General features: G+C 40.6%; 1 protein-coding gene across 4 annotated transcripts in view; it reads right to left on the bottom strand.

The window, feature by feature from the left end:
• Nucleotides 1-19074, bottom strand: part of fhip1aa (FHF complex subunit HOOK interacting protein 1Aa) — a 30355-nt gene extending 11281 nt beyond the window's left edge. Inside the window, exons 1-4 of one of the 4 annotated variants that reach the window (XM_026171381.1) lie at nucleotides 18766-19074; nucleotides 4747-4807; nucleotides 4172-4236; nucleotides 2704-2924 (exon numbers count right to left, since the gene is read on the bottom strand). In XM_026171381.1, the coding sequence (XP_026027166.1) occupies nucleotides 2704-2829 (126 nt within the window). In that variant the 5' untranslated portion in view covers nucleotides 2830-2924; nucleotides 4172-4236; nucleotides 4747-4807; nucleotides 18766-19074. Of the gene's footprint in view, nucleotides 1-2703; nucleotides 2925-4171; nucleotides 4237-4746; nucleotides 4808-10579; nucleotides 10613-18765 lie in introns of those variants that run through there. The other 3 variants (XM_026171383.1, XM_026171385.1, XM_026171382.1) reach the window with 3 other exon arrangements.
• Between the last annotated feature and the right edge of the window lie 229 nt (nucleotides 19075-19303).

Raw genomic sequence — 19303 nt, 5'->3', positions numbered from 1 at the left:
AATATGAAGCTGAGCAGACAGCTAGCAAAGACGGCCACATGACTCATGAGGTGTCTGTTGACATTGCTTAGTATTAGCTGCAACAGACTGATCGTGTTTATTTCACAGTTACAGTTGTTATTAAAAATATCCCATTTGTGTGACAAGTTGAAAAGTGTAAAATCTACAATTGTGCAAAATTTTAAATGCTTTGAATGTCTTGTACATCATTAAACGGTTTATCATCACTAAATCCCCAGATGTTTCACATTGGCACATTAGTTATACAACCACTCACATAATAAAGAGCTGTATAAAGAGCTAACATCTCTAAAATGTCAGGAGTAGTTAGTCATTATGAGAAGTGTTTGTGAACTAAAAATCAAGAATGTGGGATACTGTTTGTCCGTGATTTGAAGAGCCCAGTGCGTGCTCCCGACCAAGGGAAAACCAATTCTACAGGGGAGACCTACCTCAGCACTTGTGCAGGTGAAACTAAAGGGAAGATATGCTTCACCATATTTTCTAGTCTTTGGCTTAGAATGAAGTTGGTTTGGAAACATATTCAGCTATGCTTCATCTCCTGCTTTGCGTGGGCGCCCCGTGCTAGCAGTGTCCAAGCGTTTTGGGGGTTTTTTCACCCTTTTCATACCGCCGCCCCCCCGCAATGGCTCTGCGCCCCCCTAGGGGGCGGGCCCCACACTTTGGTAAGGTCTGCACTAGGATGATGTCGGCGTAAATGTGCAGTCATATTCATTGTGTTCCCACTAGTGCTGTCAGCGTTAATCTCGTTAAAATGACGTTAACGCCTCAAATCTCCGTTAACAAGTTACCGCGGATCGCCCCGTGTGTGGGGCTGGACGACGTCAACACGTTAACGAGCTAACTGCGCTAACGCACCAGTTCCCACCAATGTAATTGAGCATTGCGTGGCACATCTGACATTAGTGATGGGACGTTCTGTATCGAGGCTTCGGAGCGTGTGTCGAGTAATGGAGGGGGCGTTTCCGCGAAGCGCGTATCGAGGCTTGCTTCATTAATGGGAGGAGCTGAAAATGATGACGTCCGAAGCCTCGCTGCCCGGCTGTACCACGTGACTGGTTCATGAAGCGGTTCGAACTTTGCCGCAAATAATCATTTTCCATACTGCCAGCATAAATATACACAGTATAATGCCATCACTACACTATAGGTGTTTTACACACTCCTTTTGTTGTTGACATTTACAGGCTGTGTGCAAAATGCCACACTCTTCAAATTCATGCCAGCTATTATTTTTACGTCCAGTAGGTGTCCTGCTAGAGCAAATGAAGCTTCATGAAGCTTCGCGTTGGGGTGAACCAATTGGATGAAAAGCTTCAGTGCTTCATGGGGCTTCATCTGCCCATCACTATCTGACATACTGTTTTACTTTTGTCCATGACGAGCTTACCATCAGGGTCATGCTTCACATGAAAAATAAAATAGTTCCAAACGCCAGATCTGAATGAGGGTGGGGGAGGTTCAATTTCGGGTAGTGTTGAGGCAGTTGCCATGTTGCAACCAGCTTAACTTCTGTCTTGCTAGCTTGTGCTGCGCTCAGTGGATCTGCACTTGACAGTGCACCCTAGGCGGAGTAGTCGAACGCAGATCCACTGAGCTCTCAACACAGACAACATCTTCAGAAGAAAAGTTGATAAAATAAATTTAAAAATTTTGTATTGTTCGAGACACATGCATACCGAACCGAAAGCACTGTATCAAACGGTTCAATACTGATACGAGTATTGTTGCATCATAGACAGACAGACAGACAGACAGACAGACAGACAGATATAGTACCAAATCACAACAACAGTTGCCTCGGGCACTTTATTCTAAGATCAAGCCCATACAATAATACAAAGAAAACAGAAAACCCCAACAATTACACAAACCCCTGTGAACAAGCGCTTTGGTGACAGTGGGAAGGAAAAACTCCCTTTTAACAGGAAGAAACCAGAACCATGCTCAGGAAGGGGCAGCCATCTGCCACATATTTAGATTAGAGTTTAACACAATGTCTTTAAACTTGCATAGTTTTAACACTAATGAAACCAAAAGTGGGATTCTGCTTGATTTTGATAAATTCGGGTCAGTCATCACATTGACAACCATAAATGTAGATGGCAGTTACCATTATGCTCCTCTATGTCCTCATTATTCAGTGTCCCCCTGCCCCATGTTAATGTGTGCAGAGTTTGTTCATCTCTGTGTGGGAGGAGTGGGATTAACAGGCTGCCATGTCCTGCAGGGGAGTGAACAGGGACACAAGCTGCTGGAAAGAACCAGAAGTCTGAGACCGTCAGCCTTTTACCGCCAAGATTCCACTGGCCCTGCTCACACTGCAGTTTACTGTTATAGGGGGACTACATGAGTCATTTTTTGCCATCAGGTTTTGAGGAAGGAACTAAATAGAATGTGCATCTTTATTTACAAGATTTTAATATATTCACTTCACAAGGGTTTCGTTATATTCTACTGTACAAAAGTCTTATGCCGCATTATCGTTTCCAAGGAAAATGGAAAATGGGTGCTTTTTAACCACATTTTTGTTTGTGAACATGTTTGTTTAACCTTTTTAGAGGATATCAGGTGAATACTTCGGAAGTTAAGAGATCCAGATTCTTTGCTTCTAGTGTGAAAAACTAAGCTGGCTGGAGAATTCACAGTTCTGAGACTGTTAGCTTGGCGCTGGTGTTTTACCTGAGCCCAGTGGTTCTTGAACACAATCATGCAGGTCTCTGGGTCCACCCCTTTCAAGACCAGAGACTGTCCATCACGGTTTCCACTGGCAACCACAGAGGCCATCATGGTGACCGGATCGCACATGGGTTAAACCATGTCATAGGCAGGACAGGGAGGGCTTTCCTGGCTGCTCACTGGGCGTTACCAAAACCAGAGAAAGAGAGATGATCACAGGAGACCTGAGGAGTCAAATAAAAGAGGAAACACAAAATGACATCATACACAAAGCCAAAAAAAAGTTTGCTTCATAGGATAGCAGCACAATGATACGGCTGGTGATTGCTGCAGACTGCAACCCCTCTTTGCTTCTGCATGGCCAGCTAGGAGCTATGACAAGCATGCAGGAGAGAGAACAATAACAAGCCAAGTCAGAGGAGTCAGTCGAGGAGAGAAAGAGAAGCTGCTTCAAGTTAGACTTTACCGTCTCCTGCAGCAACTCTGCGCTTCACACCGAGCTGTCAAATCGCTTTTGGAATATATCATACGCCCCCATTGGATTCCTGCAGGCCCCTGGACATCACTCTCATTACAGAAATATTTTGTGACATCAGAAGGCGAGCAGCAATTGGGTGTGTCTGCTATGGCTGAGTGTGGGGATCAAGGAGGGTAAAAAGATTTAAATAAAATACAGGACAATGTTAGTTCTGTAGATCACACGTGATTAATTGCATGTCCCGCTTTTACTTCTGGATCAGAAATATTACAAAATGTATGAAAGCACTCTTCACACCGCTTGTTTGGATGAAGAACATATATTATTTTAGCCTGAGGGCAGCTTCGCACAGCAGTTCCAACACTCACACTGGCACCATAAAAAATCTGGAAGAGACTCAATCTTTTTCCCCCGTAAGAAAGGAACTAGTTTGTTGTTTCCCTTGGAAAGCATGTTCATGGAAAGATTCATACAGCCAAAACTGAACAGAATGAGAGTAGGGCTTTTCGAAACAGAAACATGTGAGCTGCCATATAACCAAAACAATACGAGTTCCCTGCCACACAGTTCCCTGTGACACGCTTCCAGGTACTGTGCAGGCCTTTGCTTCACAAGAAAGAACATCAGGATGTAATACGGATCCCTTTCCTGTGTGTGCCGACAGATACCAACAATCAAACAAAAGGTCCACAGCCCAAGCCGTGGAGAGTACTTTCAACTAGAAATCAGTTTTACCGGATGAACCTGGATAAACTAATTATACTTAATATATATCAACAGCAATAGCATTACTTAACTATTAACATAAATGCGACAGGCTTTTTACCTGTGTATGAGAAGCCCAGCAGCTCATGGGAGCTCAGATTTGTTTTTTAAAACTGTAGATCTGCCTTAATGTTTTGTTAAACATTAAAAACTAGAACAGTTTTAATGTTTTATATTAAAGATAAAGTCCCAAAGCCAGTGAGCCACTATTAAGGTTTGATGTTTTACCTGTTGAGCTGATATGTGTCCACTTGAGTTGACAAGTTGTGTTGGGAGATCTTTAGGATTCATTACTGGGAAAACATACAGGTTGTTAAGATACTTCAATACGAACCAGCAGACTGACAGAGCCACCCCTACAACCCAACCACTAGCCTGGCTACAAGCAAACTTTCCAGCACTACACAATGACATGACAAAGAGCGTTTGTCTGTGAATACTAACACAATGATGGGACCAAGTCAGGCAGTCCCAATACGGAGGGCGATATGGAAACCGTCACCACAGGGGACCAACTGTAAAACACACAGCAGCTGCACAACATGGGGCCCCAATTTACGGCTTCTAGTCCCCAGCCCCTAAACACATCTCCTGACGAATCAGAGCTCACCACCCCCGCCCACCCGTCACTTTGCCCCAATACCACACAGAAACATCTCCGCCACCCATACACGTTAGGCTCACTTTGCCAGGCAAAACTTTTCAGCCATCTGCTTTCAGTTACGAGTGACTGCAGGCCGGTTAGATTCTCAAGAAGGAATGTGAAAGCAGCGTGGAGCGAGCGTGCTGGCAGGATTTCTTACCTCACGTGAATCATCTTCAACTGGCACAGGTCGCTAAGCAGACAAGGACCTCATTCTGCTCCTGTTGCACAAAAAAAACAAAAAGAGAGACAGAGAGAAATATGAAAATATGTCCAGAGAGGAGCAGGAAGCGCCTGTGTGAGAGGCGAGGCATGGTGGGAAGTGACTGGACATGAGTAAGCTGCTCCGAGCACCAGTTGGATGGAGATGAAGAGGAGGTGGTTACAGGGAGGGAGCGAGGGAAGAGAAGGGAAGGAAAAGCAGAAGTGGGAGGGAGTGAAAAGGAAAAAAAAAACAAGCTGAGTGAAAGTCTACAGAAAAATGAGGACATACAAGTACAAATTCCAGCAGTGCACACAAGAAGACTAAGATTACGTATACTGTATGGCAGCACTTAATATTCCTATAAGATTCATAATTCACAGAAGAATAACACGATTGTCCTTTCCAGTTTGTGATGTGACACTGCACAGCAGCCGTCCTGAGCTGCGAGAGGCCAGCTGCCCTCTCTGGCACCAGCACGGCCCATCATGTAAAACATGTCACTTGAGACAGCAGCCTTAAAAGTCTCAGGGTCCAACTTGTAGTTGTGTACACTGTAACACAAACCACAAAAGCTGCACGCTGCCTTCAATCCACGTTGAAATTCTGAGCAGATGCAATTCAGAAATGTGTCTTTCTTGGAAAGTGGGCAAGACTTTCCTAAAGCGTGACGTCGTGTATACAGCAACAGTCGGACGGAGACAGGTGTGTGCGTGTGTGTGTGGTACATGCACGAGTTCTTAGAAAAACACCAATCCAAGCGTTTGTTGACTCATCTTTGGCTCAATCCCAGCAGTACATTATACAAACTGTCCATCTGCACTCTGTTTAAAGCCACATAACATGTCTACATAAGAATAACACGGGGAGCAGTTTTGTTCAGAGCTCTTCAACCTGTGGACAGGAGGTGCTTACAAATTGAATTGCCAGCCTTGTGATTAATTATTAAACTACATGCAGCTCACAGCTGCTCCAAATTTGCCTTCGTTTTCCTATTTATGGCCTAACAGCAGATATTAGGACGCGGGTTGGCAGCTTGGTCAAACAGGCGCGAGGTGCTGACTGTAGAAGTTGAATCAAGAATGGTTGCTATGATTTAATGATTTATAACTGGTGTGATAACAGTGCTGTGTAATCACACCTCCTGAAAAGATCAAGAGGGATTAATTCCATTTTAAGTGAGGGTGAAGGTGCGGGCATAAATCTTTGTTACACAAAATGATTCATTTAAAACAAGTGAATCAGCTGAGTGGGCTGGGCAACACATGGTGGATTCTGACTTATAACACATGTCAGTGTATTCGATTCTTCTGCTTTCAGCTGCTCCTTTTAGGGGCCAACACAGCGGACCATCTCTTTAACACACACCACCTGCATGTCCTTCTTCACTCCATCCATGGATCTTCTGCGTGGTCTTCCTCCTTTTCTTCTACCTGGTAACTCCATAGTCAACGCACTTTGTCCAGTATATCCATTAAACAGTAATATATATTTAGAAATATATTTGAGGTAGTGTAAAAGTAGTCTGGCCACAATCTGAGATAAATAAACAACAATAGATAACCATGGGACACAGTATAGTGAAGCAACATCAGGCTATCCAACAGACTGTATACAAAGTGGCCCTGAAAAGTGAAGCCAGTGGGCAAACCAGCATTGTTTTCAAATGACCAGCAAGGGGCAGCTTCTCAGGTTGACCCAAGGCTCCCTCATCAGCGATCTCAATAAATATGTTCCAGCAGAGGTTTTGTTCTCGACTCTGCTATCAAGTTTCCTTTAGTACAGCATGAAGTTCATTTTCTAAGGCATCCACTTGCCTCCTCCCTTAAATGACTACCATCTGCACTGCACTGTTGTCACCCTTGTACACAAAAAAGGTCCAAAGTATCTTTTTTTCTTCAAACCATCACATTTCTGAACATGAGCAACACAATTACTATTCAAATTATTTTTTACCAACGTTACTATGCAAGGAGAGTGAAAGTGTGTATATTGCGTGCTAATGTCTTATCTTGAACTGATTGTTTTACTGCATGTGTATACTCACGTCATGGGACATAAATGTAACTATCTATCTAAAGAAGATAAATCAGGGATATGCACTGCCACTCAATCTCTCAGTCAGATCCACACCTTTCTCATCCCATCCAGTTTCACAAGTGGATATCAGCTAAACAGCTGAAAGTAAACCAGTAAGTAATTTCCTTCACTTTTTTAAATTCTCTATAAGATCAGTAACCCTCTCAAGCTCTTTTTATATGAAAAAATGAGTCATGTAACAGCTGACTCTTTAGATATGTCACCTAACTTAACTGTTGCAGTTTAAGTCTAAGAGCAGATTAATGTTAACAAACTGATCCTACAATAGGAAAAAAAAATACCTGTATGAGCATGGGATTATTTTAGAGATTAAAGTATTGTATTATACATTGTTTGTTAGGATTTCTGGATTAGTTTGTTTACATTTTTTCTGCACCCTGTCTATCGTCTCGCCTTCCTGCAATGCCGTCTGGTCCACATCACACTGCCAGGTTCACTCGTGTGTCAGCATCACTGCCTCTCAACTGAATTTTCAGCTGTATTTCCTCCAGGTTTCCATGTCGAAACAGCCATCAGTTTTTGATACACAGGATAATATCAAAAGCTCCCGTTTCAGAATCACTTGTTCTTTTGTCAGGGGGTACAAGTTTCAAGATTAGCTCAAGCAGTGATTAGCTGCTCCTAGACAACAATACACCTGCAACAACTACCTCTCAAATCTCCATTCAGTACAGCAGGTTTCTTGACCTATTAATAGCCAAATAGGTCAGGATTTGGGCCCAGCAACAGAAAGGAGACTATGCCCCAGCGCTTTCTACTCAACTAATACCCCAACAATCCAACGAGCGTCCGACACAGCATGAGAACAAAGCCACTTATTTCTAAGAATTAAAATGTGCTTTTTGAAGAAATCCAGTTCTAGGCCTGTTATGGAAAATCGTGACCTACATTTACAGGTCTCATTTACAGTACCTGCTGTCGCACAAAGAGAGACAGACCACTCTTACCCATAAGTCACTGCTCTACTTGCTCAAAATAACCTGAAATACAGTAGAGTCATGAAAAGGTTTAAAATACAGGCTGCTGAAAACATCTTTTGTCTGTGTGAATCTGTGAGCTGCTTCTGAAAGAGTTTCTCCAGCAACTATCCAATTACAGTAATTTGATAATTACACATATTTGTTGCTTCCACATCAGAGTAACAAACATAATAAGACAGAAAGACTGGGATGCTACCTTCTTTTTCCTACAGCCCTGTGCAAAATTTTTGAGCCACCCCTCATTTTACTTTTATACTTTGCTTCAAAGGAGCCAGACATCTTGGTCACTTTTTAAAGTGCTCTTGAGCAATGGGACTCTGGGCTTTCTGAAGGTCTTTCGATGATTGTATTTCAGTCTAGTCCCTGGACCTGACCACACCACAGAGGAATGTTTTTTGTTATTTTTTGCTTAGGTATTTTTTTATGCCAGTTAACACTGATCTATGAACTATTTAGGCATAATTAGCGCTGTGTCTGAGCATAACAGACATCTCAGCAAAGAGCCAACTTTAAATTGTAGCTTTAGGTACTTTGCTACTAGCAGCCTGCCGCAGGAAAGTATGATTCGTTCCCCTTTCTTTAGCTGAATCTTTAAAAATACCAAAGACTGGGCTGGAAAAGTAGATGATGAACAACAAGAGAAAAAAAACCCTACAGCACATGGACAGCATGTCAAATTCATGTCCTTAAGAAAGAAACTGTAAAACATCCTGCAAAGACCTGACACCAAACCTGAGAGATGAACAAGGAGAAAAGGCAGGTATGCCAATTACACAAGAACTGCACTGAGAATCAGTGATAGCAGGTGTTCTCTATTAATGAATCCAAATGGATTTTTCGCATCAAATCTACACCATTATATACAGAGGTGGTCACGAGAGAGGTACAGCGAAGAGTGTCTACAGCCATCTATAAAACACAGTGGATGCTGTGTCATGGTTGGGACTGCATTTCAGCAATTCCAATCCCATTGGCTCTGCTTTGGGAGTGCCTACCATCGCTAAGCAGCACATCAAAGACATTACATTCGTGCAATTTAATTGCGTGGTCAAATCTTTGTGCTTTTTGGAGTTATTTACCCACTAATTACATTTAAAGTAATGCAGTATGTTGCTTAATTACTCCCAGAAAAAGTAATTCATATGATCTTTCCCTTAGTATTTAGGTATGAACACGAAGCCAACAGCACAAAACAAAGATGAAAAAACACACAAAGAGACTTCAAAGCGATCGCCACAGTGAGTCTATTTTAGAAACATGAACAGGCAGATATGGAGGCTGCAGCCTGACTGCTCATCACTGACTTTGTCACCAGCTGAAAATCAGGGTTTGGCTGCTGGGTTGAGATCAGCATTCACTCAGTTTTATCATCACTCTAAGTTCTTGGCTAGTTTAAATGTTAGGATGCTATCTGCACAGGTGCTTGCAAAGAGCCGAAGTTGTGTTAGCAGCATAATAAGATTGTTTCTGTTCTGGATGCAGTTTGCACATTGCCAAAGTGCTCTCATTCTTTTGTTTCCATATCCACGTTGCAGACTGTGCCACCATTTACCTCTTCCAGCACACAAACTGAAATCAGCTGATTGTAGCGCAAGTGCGACTGGAATCAATAAGCAGGACGGATATAAACAAGCAGACTAACAATTCCAAGGAATTGAACTACTGGGAAGTGGTTCTCTAGAAAAAAACAGTTCTCCGTACTGGGGATCAGATTTTGATCCACCATTGGTACCATCCAATTGGCAAAGGGTTAATTTTTCAGTAGGTAAAGATTCCAAACACACTATCAGTGGAGTAAAAGCATATCTGGATAAATCAAAAAAACTGTCTGGGGTCTTTCTGTGTGGCGTTTGTATGTTCTCCCCATGTCTGCGTGGGTTCTCTCTGGGTACTCCACCTTCGTCCCACAGTTTGGTAAATTAGTGATTCTAAATTGAACGTAGATGTGAATGGTTGTCCATGTCTGTGTTAACTCTGCGACCGACTGGCACCCTGTCCAGGTTGTACCTTAGCTCTATGACACTGGGATGGGCTTCAGCTGCCCGGGACCCTGAAATGCAGAATAAAACGTTGGATGAGGGTGGTGGTGGCTCCAGACTTTTGCTCAGTTTCATATCCTAGTGGTCGTCTCTATTTCTTGCTGCAGATCCTAGATGTTCAACACACTGAAAACTAACACCCACACTGAATTAAAAATGCTCAATTAAAAACTGAAAATGAAAAAATCAAATCCAAAGCTGTGACAAAGCCAACATAAATGGCCCTGTTTTTCCCCCCCCACTAATTTCACAGGTACAGTGCACCATTACTCAAAGCTCTGCGGGGTTACTTTACACTTGCTGTGCATCATTTCTAAAAATGGTCCTGGCAGCATTTAGGGCCTGCTGCAAATTCATGTCCTCTACATCAACATAAGAATCAGTGCATCATTACAAACATGTTATTAGAAAACATTCAAGATCCCATTTTAGCAACAGCATTGCATCACACCTCTGTCACAGTGCCAGCTGCAAATGGTTGCACAAGTTTAAGTAATTACTTATTATCACGACACAGCGGCACACTAGACATCCATAATTTCTAAAGCTTAAAGAGCAGCACTCCAAAGGTAAACACCAAAAAGAGATTAGTTTCTGATGAATCAAAGTGAAATAAAGACTGATGGGAACAGATAGGATCAAACATGATGTAAAAATGAAAGAAATGTTCACCTCTAGGCCTTTTGTCATTTCTTCTTTTCTGATCTGGTTTCGGCATTGTCAGCCGACTGCAATCCCAGAAGGTTTCATACACAAAGGTGTGTCCTGTGCAAATACCTGAAGGGCAGGACACACCTTTAACTCAGCGTAACGATCATATTTCTCGCTAAACAGGAGCTTTGATCAGCTGAGCATGAAAAAAAAAATACAACTTATTATGCTTCTTTTCTAAACCTACCTTTTATTAAAAGGTGCAGCATTCAAAGGAGAGTTTCAATGTTTCCATCAACTTAAAGGTGCTGTTTAAAGAGAAGAAACTCGCAGCAACCATAGCAACCCAGAGACCAACAGCCCCATTAAAGTGATAGCAGCTGCTGAAATATTTAGAGCTGTAGGTGAAACCGCTGAAGGGTAATGTAGTGTCTGGTCTGAGTGTTAATACTCCTCACTAATTCAATCAGCAGCACAGCAGGGAGGAAGAAAAGCCAATGTTATTATCCAGATGCTGACCACTGTGCCAGTTCATCATGTTTACAGGTGTCATACTAAAGTAAAGCTTAAATTACATATTATTAATAATATTATTACATTTTTTTATGTTCATTTCAGTCGTTGTTCGACAAAAAAATAAAAAGTGAAAGCAGCAGCTGTAACTAGCTTAACTTTAACAGAGGTTAAGGCACAAGTAGCATCTCAAACCACCCAATAATACCTCATTTTGAAATCAGCACATACCAATAACAAAGGTATAAAATATCTAACGAGCAGCAAAAACATTTCTGTGAAAATATCTAACCAGCCAAAACGAAATTTCAACATGATTAGGTGATTAGTGCACAAATATTTCACCCCTAAAATTACATGTGTGTGAATTCTGTCAGATGTAAACACTACAGGCCAGATGTGATTCATTTAGCATTTGCTAATGCTAAATTAGCTTAGCTGCAACATTCCACTCTACAGTTTTTCTAAATGTTAATTTAATATAGTATAATATAGTACTTGTAGCAGTACTATATTGCAGTAAAAGAGTTCCCTATCCAAATAATACTTCTCTTCCTTTGACTAAAATGAACAGTGCTTAGAAACTATTGAGAAAAGTAGACAGATAGCACGCTAACACTTTTGTAAAAAGCTACCTTTCTTCAAACAAAAACATTTTTATATCATGTATATGTTGCTTCATTCACTGAAATGCTGTTTCTTAGGCCACTATGTGTTCAGTAATGACGGTAACTAGCTTATGTAAGCAGATAACTTCGCTCCATGCCTGTGGATTTTCACATGCACACAACGGCTAATGGCTCGATTTGCCATTATATGCAAAATGATTCATCAACGTGCTCAAAGGCAGATTCTCAGTTTAGCTTGAAGGAAGCAAAAGGAGGAGAGGAAAAGAAGAAGAAAAAAAATCAGTTTTAAAAGGCAATACATAAAGCCTGAAAGAAAAAAAAATATGCCACTTAAAATAACCAAGTTCATTATACAAAGGGGATAAAACTAAGAAAGACTGACCAGAACACACAGAAACCAACTTTTAATCAACGTTATCCAATGTCTTGTGACTCTCTTAGTCTACTCTTAAGCGATAAAGCTTGAAAAAGCTTTTTACATCAGAGGTAGATAAGTTCCTGCTGCTGATATGAAGCATGAAGTCATCCTTTACCTGAATGCGGTCATCCTTTACCTAACTTCAATACATCTTAAAATATTTATCAAAACATGCAAACAAATGATTTTTTAATGATCCCGATTAACAATTCAAAATTGGGGTGCTAATTCATTAGATTTACACAAATATTATAATTACTTTAAATGACATAATGGGACTCAGCTAGTCCACAGGGCAACCAGTAGATATTTCATTCTGCTTTTTGCTTCTTCTTTTTTTTTCTTCTTTTTTTTTTAATGAGAATTTTATTTCTGCTTCTTTTGAACAAACGCTGTGATTTGTTGTAGACGATGATGCATATTTGAGTCTTGCTACACTGCGATACCATTGTTACTGAGGGAAACAATAACAATAGAGCAATATGATACAATCATGTAGACTTGATAGTATCATATTCTATGAGTTACACTCAAAAACTCTTACAGATAAAAGTCTGACAATATTGTATTGGACTCTGTAGAAAAAAATTAAATAAAATCTAAAAAAAAATTTTTAGCCAACACGTAAATCACAATTATAAATCTCAGTGTTAGCATTTGCTAGCTTACTTACAAGGTTCTGGAAGTGTTTCCTAACAGTATCCTTATTTCACATTAGCAGTTTAATTGTGTACCTTTAATTATTTAAGCTTTGTTTATGAGAATTTTTGCCTATTCTGTTAGTTCTCTTCACAGAACGGTAAATGGACTGGTTTTTATATAGCCTGTGTAATTAAAGGTCCCAAATTTATAAAAATGGTACAGAAAACATGTCCTCTCTACCTTCCTCCCCCGCCCTTCCTCTGATCTTCACAAGTTAAATTACCGCATTGCATGTGTGACATCATTCCTTCATTCATATTGGCAGGGGAGACTTTAGCCTGTCCTCACGCTACAATAGGCGACTGTCAGCGATAACAGGGCATTTTGTGTGGGTATATCCTATCTCTGCTCTCCTCCTGCTTCCTCTGGAGCTCGTTTGCATCGCATCTCCCTTGCTGATAAAGCAGACATGTTTGCATGTGGGATGGAAGAAGGAAGAAGATATGAGGCTTCTTGTGAAGTTCAGAGATGTTTATCAGATAGACGAGAGAGAGCTACAGCACCAAACTGACATAATTAACCAAGAAGATGAAAAGTTCTTGTAAAAATAAAAAAAAGGAGCTTATGCAAATAAATAAATAATTCACAGCTAGCAGCAGAACTTTTCTTTTTAATTTTCAGTCTTGTACACTTCACTTTTCTTTTCCTTACAAACACATTCAGTCAAAGAAAAAAAAAACATTGGCCTTAAAGCACCCGAGCACTCGTCCTATACAAATTTTTTTTTTTTTGTACATAATTTTCAAAGCAAAACAGATGCAAAACAAGACAGTATACCCTGGGAACTGTTTATCAGAGTAGTAAATACTAGCCTCTACACCTGCACAATAACTCTTCATGTTATCAGAGTACAAACTGCTGACTTGATAGAAAAAAAAAGAAAAAAAAACAACCTTCTTCCAGTTCATTGTAGGACAACATAAGTGGTTCAACCAGATTGAGTGACAGTGTATTCATTTCACAGCACAGTCACGACACTACAGAGTCTGTTGGAGTTCTCTCAGTAGAATTAGGCCTAGCAAACAAACGGGACCAACAATGATCATAATTGAAGTAATAGAAATCAGTTTTATGATGAGGATACATCAGACTAAGAGGGAGTTGAAAATAAAGTGGAAAATGAAAACGCTCAACTTAAAACCTAAGGAAGCATTTACAGCCAAGTTATCCCAACCTAAACCTCCTGCCCAGCATCTTATTACATGCGCTTAAGCCGTTAATTTAGCTCTCTATTGTACTCTATATGTTGCATTTCCATTCATGACAAACTAACACCCTCACCCAACTTCCAAACAAAAACAGGCTCAGATTAACTGCTGCCATTGCTGGTCAGTAGGGCTGCTCAATTAATCGAATTTTAATCACGATTACGATCTGGGCTTTCAACGATCATTAAAAATGACTGAGCCGATTATTAGCCCCTCCCTCATGCTTTACTCTCGCGCTGCTCCGTGTGGCAAATCAAGCGCACTGCTCTGCATTTCGAACACGCGTCACAACAATTAAGAGGACCCGAGGGAAGCTCGGAAAGCTAAGCAGAAGTTATTTGGAGAGGAGTGGACTGCCATTGGTTGAAAAGAGAGGTAAAAAAAAAAAAAACTTCAGTGGTGTGGAAACATTATGGGTTCGCGGAGTCAGACGTGGATCAAGTAGACACAGTGTGTAAACTTTGCTATGGTGTCGTAGCTGCACCACAGAGCAACACTGCAAAGTTTACATTTTTCATTTATTTCTTTTATTGCAAACATTTGCACTGTTATCAGTATTTGCACACTATTTTATATTATTTTTTAAAGTCATTATTCAATACATTGTTATTGTTAACCCTTTAAAGCCGGTCAGAGCAGCATGCTCGTTTTGTATAACTATTTTTAAATCCCTGTAGAACCTGAACCGCTAAGCTAGCACAATAAATTTTTTTCCATATGAAACCAGAGGAGTTGTACTTACATCTTATGCCATCAGCTTGTCCTAGGTCACGGTTTCCTTCCACATATAGCTTTGCAAAAATTGCATAAAAAGCGCTTGCAGGAACAAAAACATAATATTCCAGAAACAGGCTTTGCCGATCCGATCAGCTGTTCTTAACACTTCCCACATTGAAAAAGACGTCAACGAACTATCACAAGTGACGTAATTTTCGCGGAAAATGTAGTTTTTTACTTGTAGGCCTTAGAACTCAAATTGCACTGCTGGAAATAGTTTATTTTGATGCACATGCACATTCTTTGCAAATTTGCATCATAGGATTGTTTTTTTGTTTTTCCTGCAGTGTATATAAAAATTGCTGTATCTCCAAAAATAAAACTATGAAGACACTCAAAATAAATTTCCTGTTGTTGTAAACTATTTTTTGCAACTTTTTTGTATTTAAAGTTTTGAGGGATAAGCCTCTTAAATTTCTCCAAGTAGAAATATATGTAAAAAAAACAAAAACGATTTTCAATTTTTTTGTAGTTTATTGCACTTTTTTGCAATTAATGTAGTTACTATGGACTTAATACATACACATTTTTAAAATATGGGCTATAACAGTTGTATTGATGTATAGCAACTTGAAATGCTCCCACAAATGGCACTACAGCATGTAAAAAAAATATTATAAGCTCTGGCGGACTTGGTTCTATGGTAGATCTTAAAGGGTTAAATAAATATCGTCAAATAATCGTGATCTCAATTTCAGTGAAAATAATCGTGATTATCATTTTTGCCATAATCGAGCAGCCCTACTGGTCAGTTTAGTATATTTGTCACCTCTCGGGGTCACGAGACACAAGAGGGGAAGGTGGAGCTAATCCCAACCACGGGACAACTGAGCTGGCTTGTTTATGGAGGGCAAAGTGGGAAAACACACAGAATCACCTACTGATGTGTTTAGATTTCTCACAGCTTTATGTCTTGTCAAGTATTTTCAGACCGAGTAACAACAGATAGGCACAAATAAGTAAGGTAAAGCAAATCAAAAACTTGTGACCTGAAGCTGTGCATGTAAATCACATCAGCATGACCAGCTTTCAGTGTCTAGCATGCTGCAGTAGATCCTGTGTGTGTAAAGGCCCTGGAAGCAGGTCTGAGCATTGATCTTAGCCAAACACATTGTTGGACTGCTTGAGCTCCCCCTCTGAACATCAGCAGTAATCGTACAGATGACTGATTAACTGTACGTTCCTCTCATGCCTCAGAAACTGCTCTCAACTCTTCATAAGGTTTAAACTTCACTTGCACTCTTGCTGCATGTTTAATCTACTCCAGTTTAAAATGATGTGAGAGATGAGAGAGAAAGTAGGAGGCAGGCCCACCACAGCTCATAAGCACTTATAAACAACAGACAGTAGACTGCGTTAAACAAGAGAGTCTGTAAAACTGCCTCGAATTACAGAAGTTTTGCTAAACTTTCAAATTACCTGACACCATAACAACCTCACATTTTTACATCCTCTGCAGTTGAGGCATTTTAAAAACAAGCCTGAGCAAATACGGCAGACCAGCCAGGTCAAACTCATTTTACATTACGTCACACGTGCAGCCCACTTTGACCTCTGTGGGCTGCATGTGTGCCGGACCAGTAAAACTCCCCTTTCTTCCAGCGTAAAGAAGTTTAACAACGTATCGAGTCCCTCATGTGTTTTAATATAAGAACAAAGAAGTGTAGTTTCAACATTACATAGGAAAATACTGTTAAAAATACAAAGTCTATGCCCTCCTTCAAAATTTGCAAAACCATCCAGTGGGACCATCTTGTGATTGACAAATCACTACGGTATGAGCTCCTCTGTTTCCTACTCAGATCCACACCCGACTCATGATGTCTGGTTTCGAAAAGGCAAGATTGCAGCATCCAAAATGCTCAGCACAAGGCTTCATCGCCAGCTGACATCACAGTGGCTCCATCCAGTTTTTGTTTTTGTTTTTAAATGAACAGTTCTCACTGAATATCTCTAAAGAGACGATTCTGCAGAGAAGCCCTGATGTGCTTAAATGCCATCCATGCACAGAAGTCCAGCTGTGACCAGAGTGTGGTTTTAGGTCACTGCTTGTGTGCTGGGATGCCTTTAAACTAGATCCATTGAAGACCAGTTCAGCCACCACAGTAGCCACATCTGACAATGACATGCAGACATCTGAAGAGGACACTGGTCCTAAAATAAAGATCAAGCAGTTTGCCAGAAATCACATAGCCCAAGCTGGCATTTCAGTCACGTGATAACACGGTTTACTGTGCGAGGGACGTGTGAGTGACCTCAATTTGTCAGATCTGAAGTGATAAAAAGTGAACCATTGATAACAGGATTGCCTAAAAACACCAAGTGCACAAACAGATTTATATCTTTTCAGTGCCTTATGTTCACACGCACGCAACACTTAGGGAGAAAATGTACTTGTATACTGTAGCAGTCAAACAATTAGTCGATTAAGCAGTTCGCATACTGACAATAAATGATTTTGTCTTTTATCTACAATTTTTTTGACAGCTGTTTAATTGTTTTCAGTGACTAAGCAAAATATATAAAGATACTGGCACTTTCATCAAGATTAGTTCACTCATCTAGGAGGAGATAGAGGACAAACATAGACTATGAGGACTATTTGTAATCCTCATTCTATTCTCTAGTTGTAAAATATGTACATATGTATATATAATCTATACACCGATTTTTCTAAAGGAGGAAAAACATTAAAATGTGGATCATAGCCTTCTCTTCGTCATTTTACTGAACCGCTTGCATGAATATGGACACATAAATGAGTACCTACCACTTCCAAATTTTTAACATACGTTTTTTAAAAGGTATCAGCCAGCTATACATGTTATTGATTATCAAAATTAGGCTCATTTTAATTTGCACAAGCACAGGCTGGACTTAAAGCAACCTGCACAGCTTTCCATTTATACGTATTAGTGGGGTTTATGGGATTAAACATGCATAATCGTCTGTTTTGCAGCTCCATGCATTTTGTCCCGTCATAAATTCCTTTAAAAAAATGTCTTCTTTGGTAGTAAAAAAAAAAAAAAACATTTCAACACACAAGTGAGAAAACCATGACTTTGTTTGAAAGTTGTAGTGAATCCCTTAAAGCTCATATCAAGAGATCTAGTCTCGCTGTCGCGTTGTTTCAAATATTTATTAATGATTTGATATGCTGCACTAAAATATGGTGACCTCTACCTTGAGATAAAACGTCAACTAATAAACTACAGAGGTTGTAGTAACTCATGACCGCCATCTGTTCATTGCCTAAATCGACGCTCAGAAGCGCAGTTTGCATCAGGTGATTGTGGAAAACCCTACAAAACAAAACAGTGATTTAGCGGGTAGAATAGGATACCTGCACAGGAATGACACACATGAAAAATTCATGATGTTTGCAGGTAACTCAACACCCGCACACTGCGTCCTGCCTGGGAGTGGATACCTGAGTTCAAAGCTCAGAAAAGAGCAGGCTGAAAGGCGATAGAGAGCGTAACATAAAGTTTATAACAATGACAATAACAGCAGCAGCACGTGGATACAATATTTGTCTCGTCCTGAAGATTCTGCGTTATTATGTAACCAGATCCGCGAACATTTTTTATGAAGCATTGGCTGTTTTTTTATTGGTGTACAGAACTAAGATTAGACATAGGGTGGGTCTACTTTGTTTTCTACGGTCGGGCAGAAGTAGTCAAAGAGGAAACGAGGCAAAACAGAGTTTAGGTTTTCACTTCTCTAACGTCACAGGGATGCAAACTTGTCGCCGTGATCCTGGGTATCTCCCCCCGGTAAACCCAAAGGAAAACACCCCGCAGTTTGGAGATACCCAACCCTTCCACCCGCCTACCCACCCGCACATGTTAGTCACAGAGTCTGGAGCTGTAAAAACAAGCAAGCAAAACTTAACATACAAGTCAAACTACCACTGCCAAGTGTTGCCTGCCGAGCTGGCCTTTCCCGTCTTTTTCTTACCGTCGGACTCGTAAAGATCCCCACCTTGGTTAAGAGCGCACAGTGACGATCAGCAGCAGGTTTCCAACCACAGACACGCACTCGCTCTCTGAGCCCCCGCAATAAATGTCCGCGTTTTCCACAGCTCCACAACGTCCCACTTTAGAAATAGTACACAGAGACAACCTAAACGTAACCAAAATCCTTAACCTGGTCCGTGGCGCACACAGTGGAGGTGAGCCCACACTGATCCTCTTCTGATCGCTCCTCCCACAATACCAAGTGGTCATGTCCACTGAAGAGGTGTTTCTCATTTTTTTGTAATACCTTTTGGGAAATAACCACGTGACGATATGATTAGCGGCGTTTAGCACCCTGTAAATTCTGTAAAGCAGGGAGCCATAATAGTCTGTAAATTAATGGTGTCAGATGTAAGTACTTTTTTAACTATTACCTTTTTCTGAACTGTCCCACTCGGACGCACACAACCTCTCGATCATTTTCGTCCTGCATAAGAAGATCTGCCAAATTGAGCTGATCTGGGAAAAGTTCGCCTTAT

The sequence above is a fragment of the Astatotilapia calliptera genome, chromosome 6 (genome assembly GCF_900246225.1).
Source record: "Astatotilapia calliptera chromosome 6, fAstCal1.2, whole genome shotgun sequence".
NCBI lineage: Eukaryota > Metazoa > Chordata > Actinopteri > Cichliformes > Cichlidae > Astatotilapia > Astatotilapia calliptera.
The sequence above is the reverse complement of the archived record's forward strand: the minus strand, read 5'-3'. Positions and strand labels throughout refer to the sequence as shown.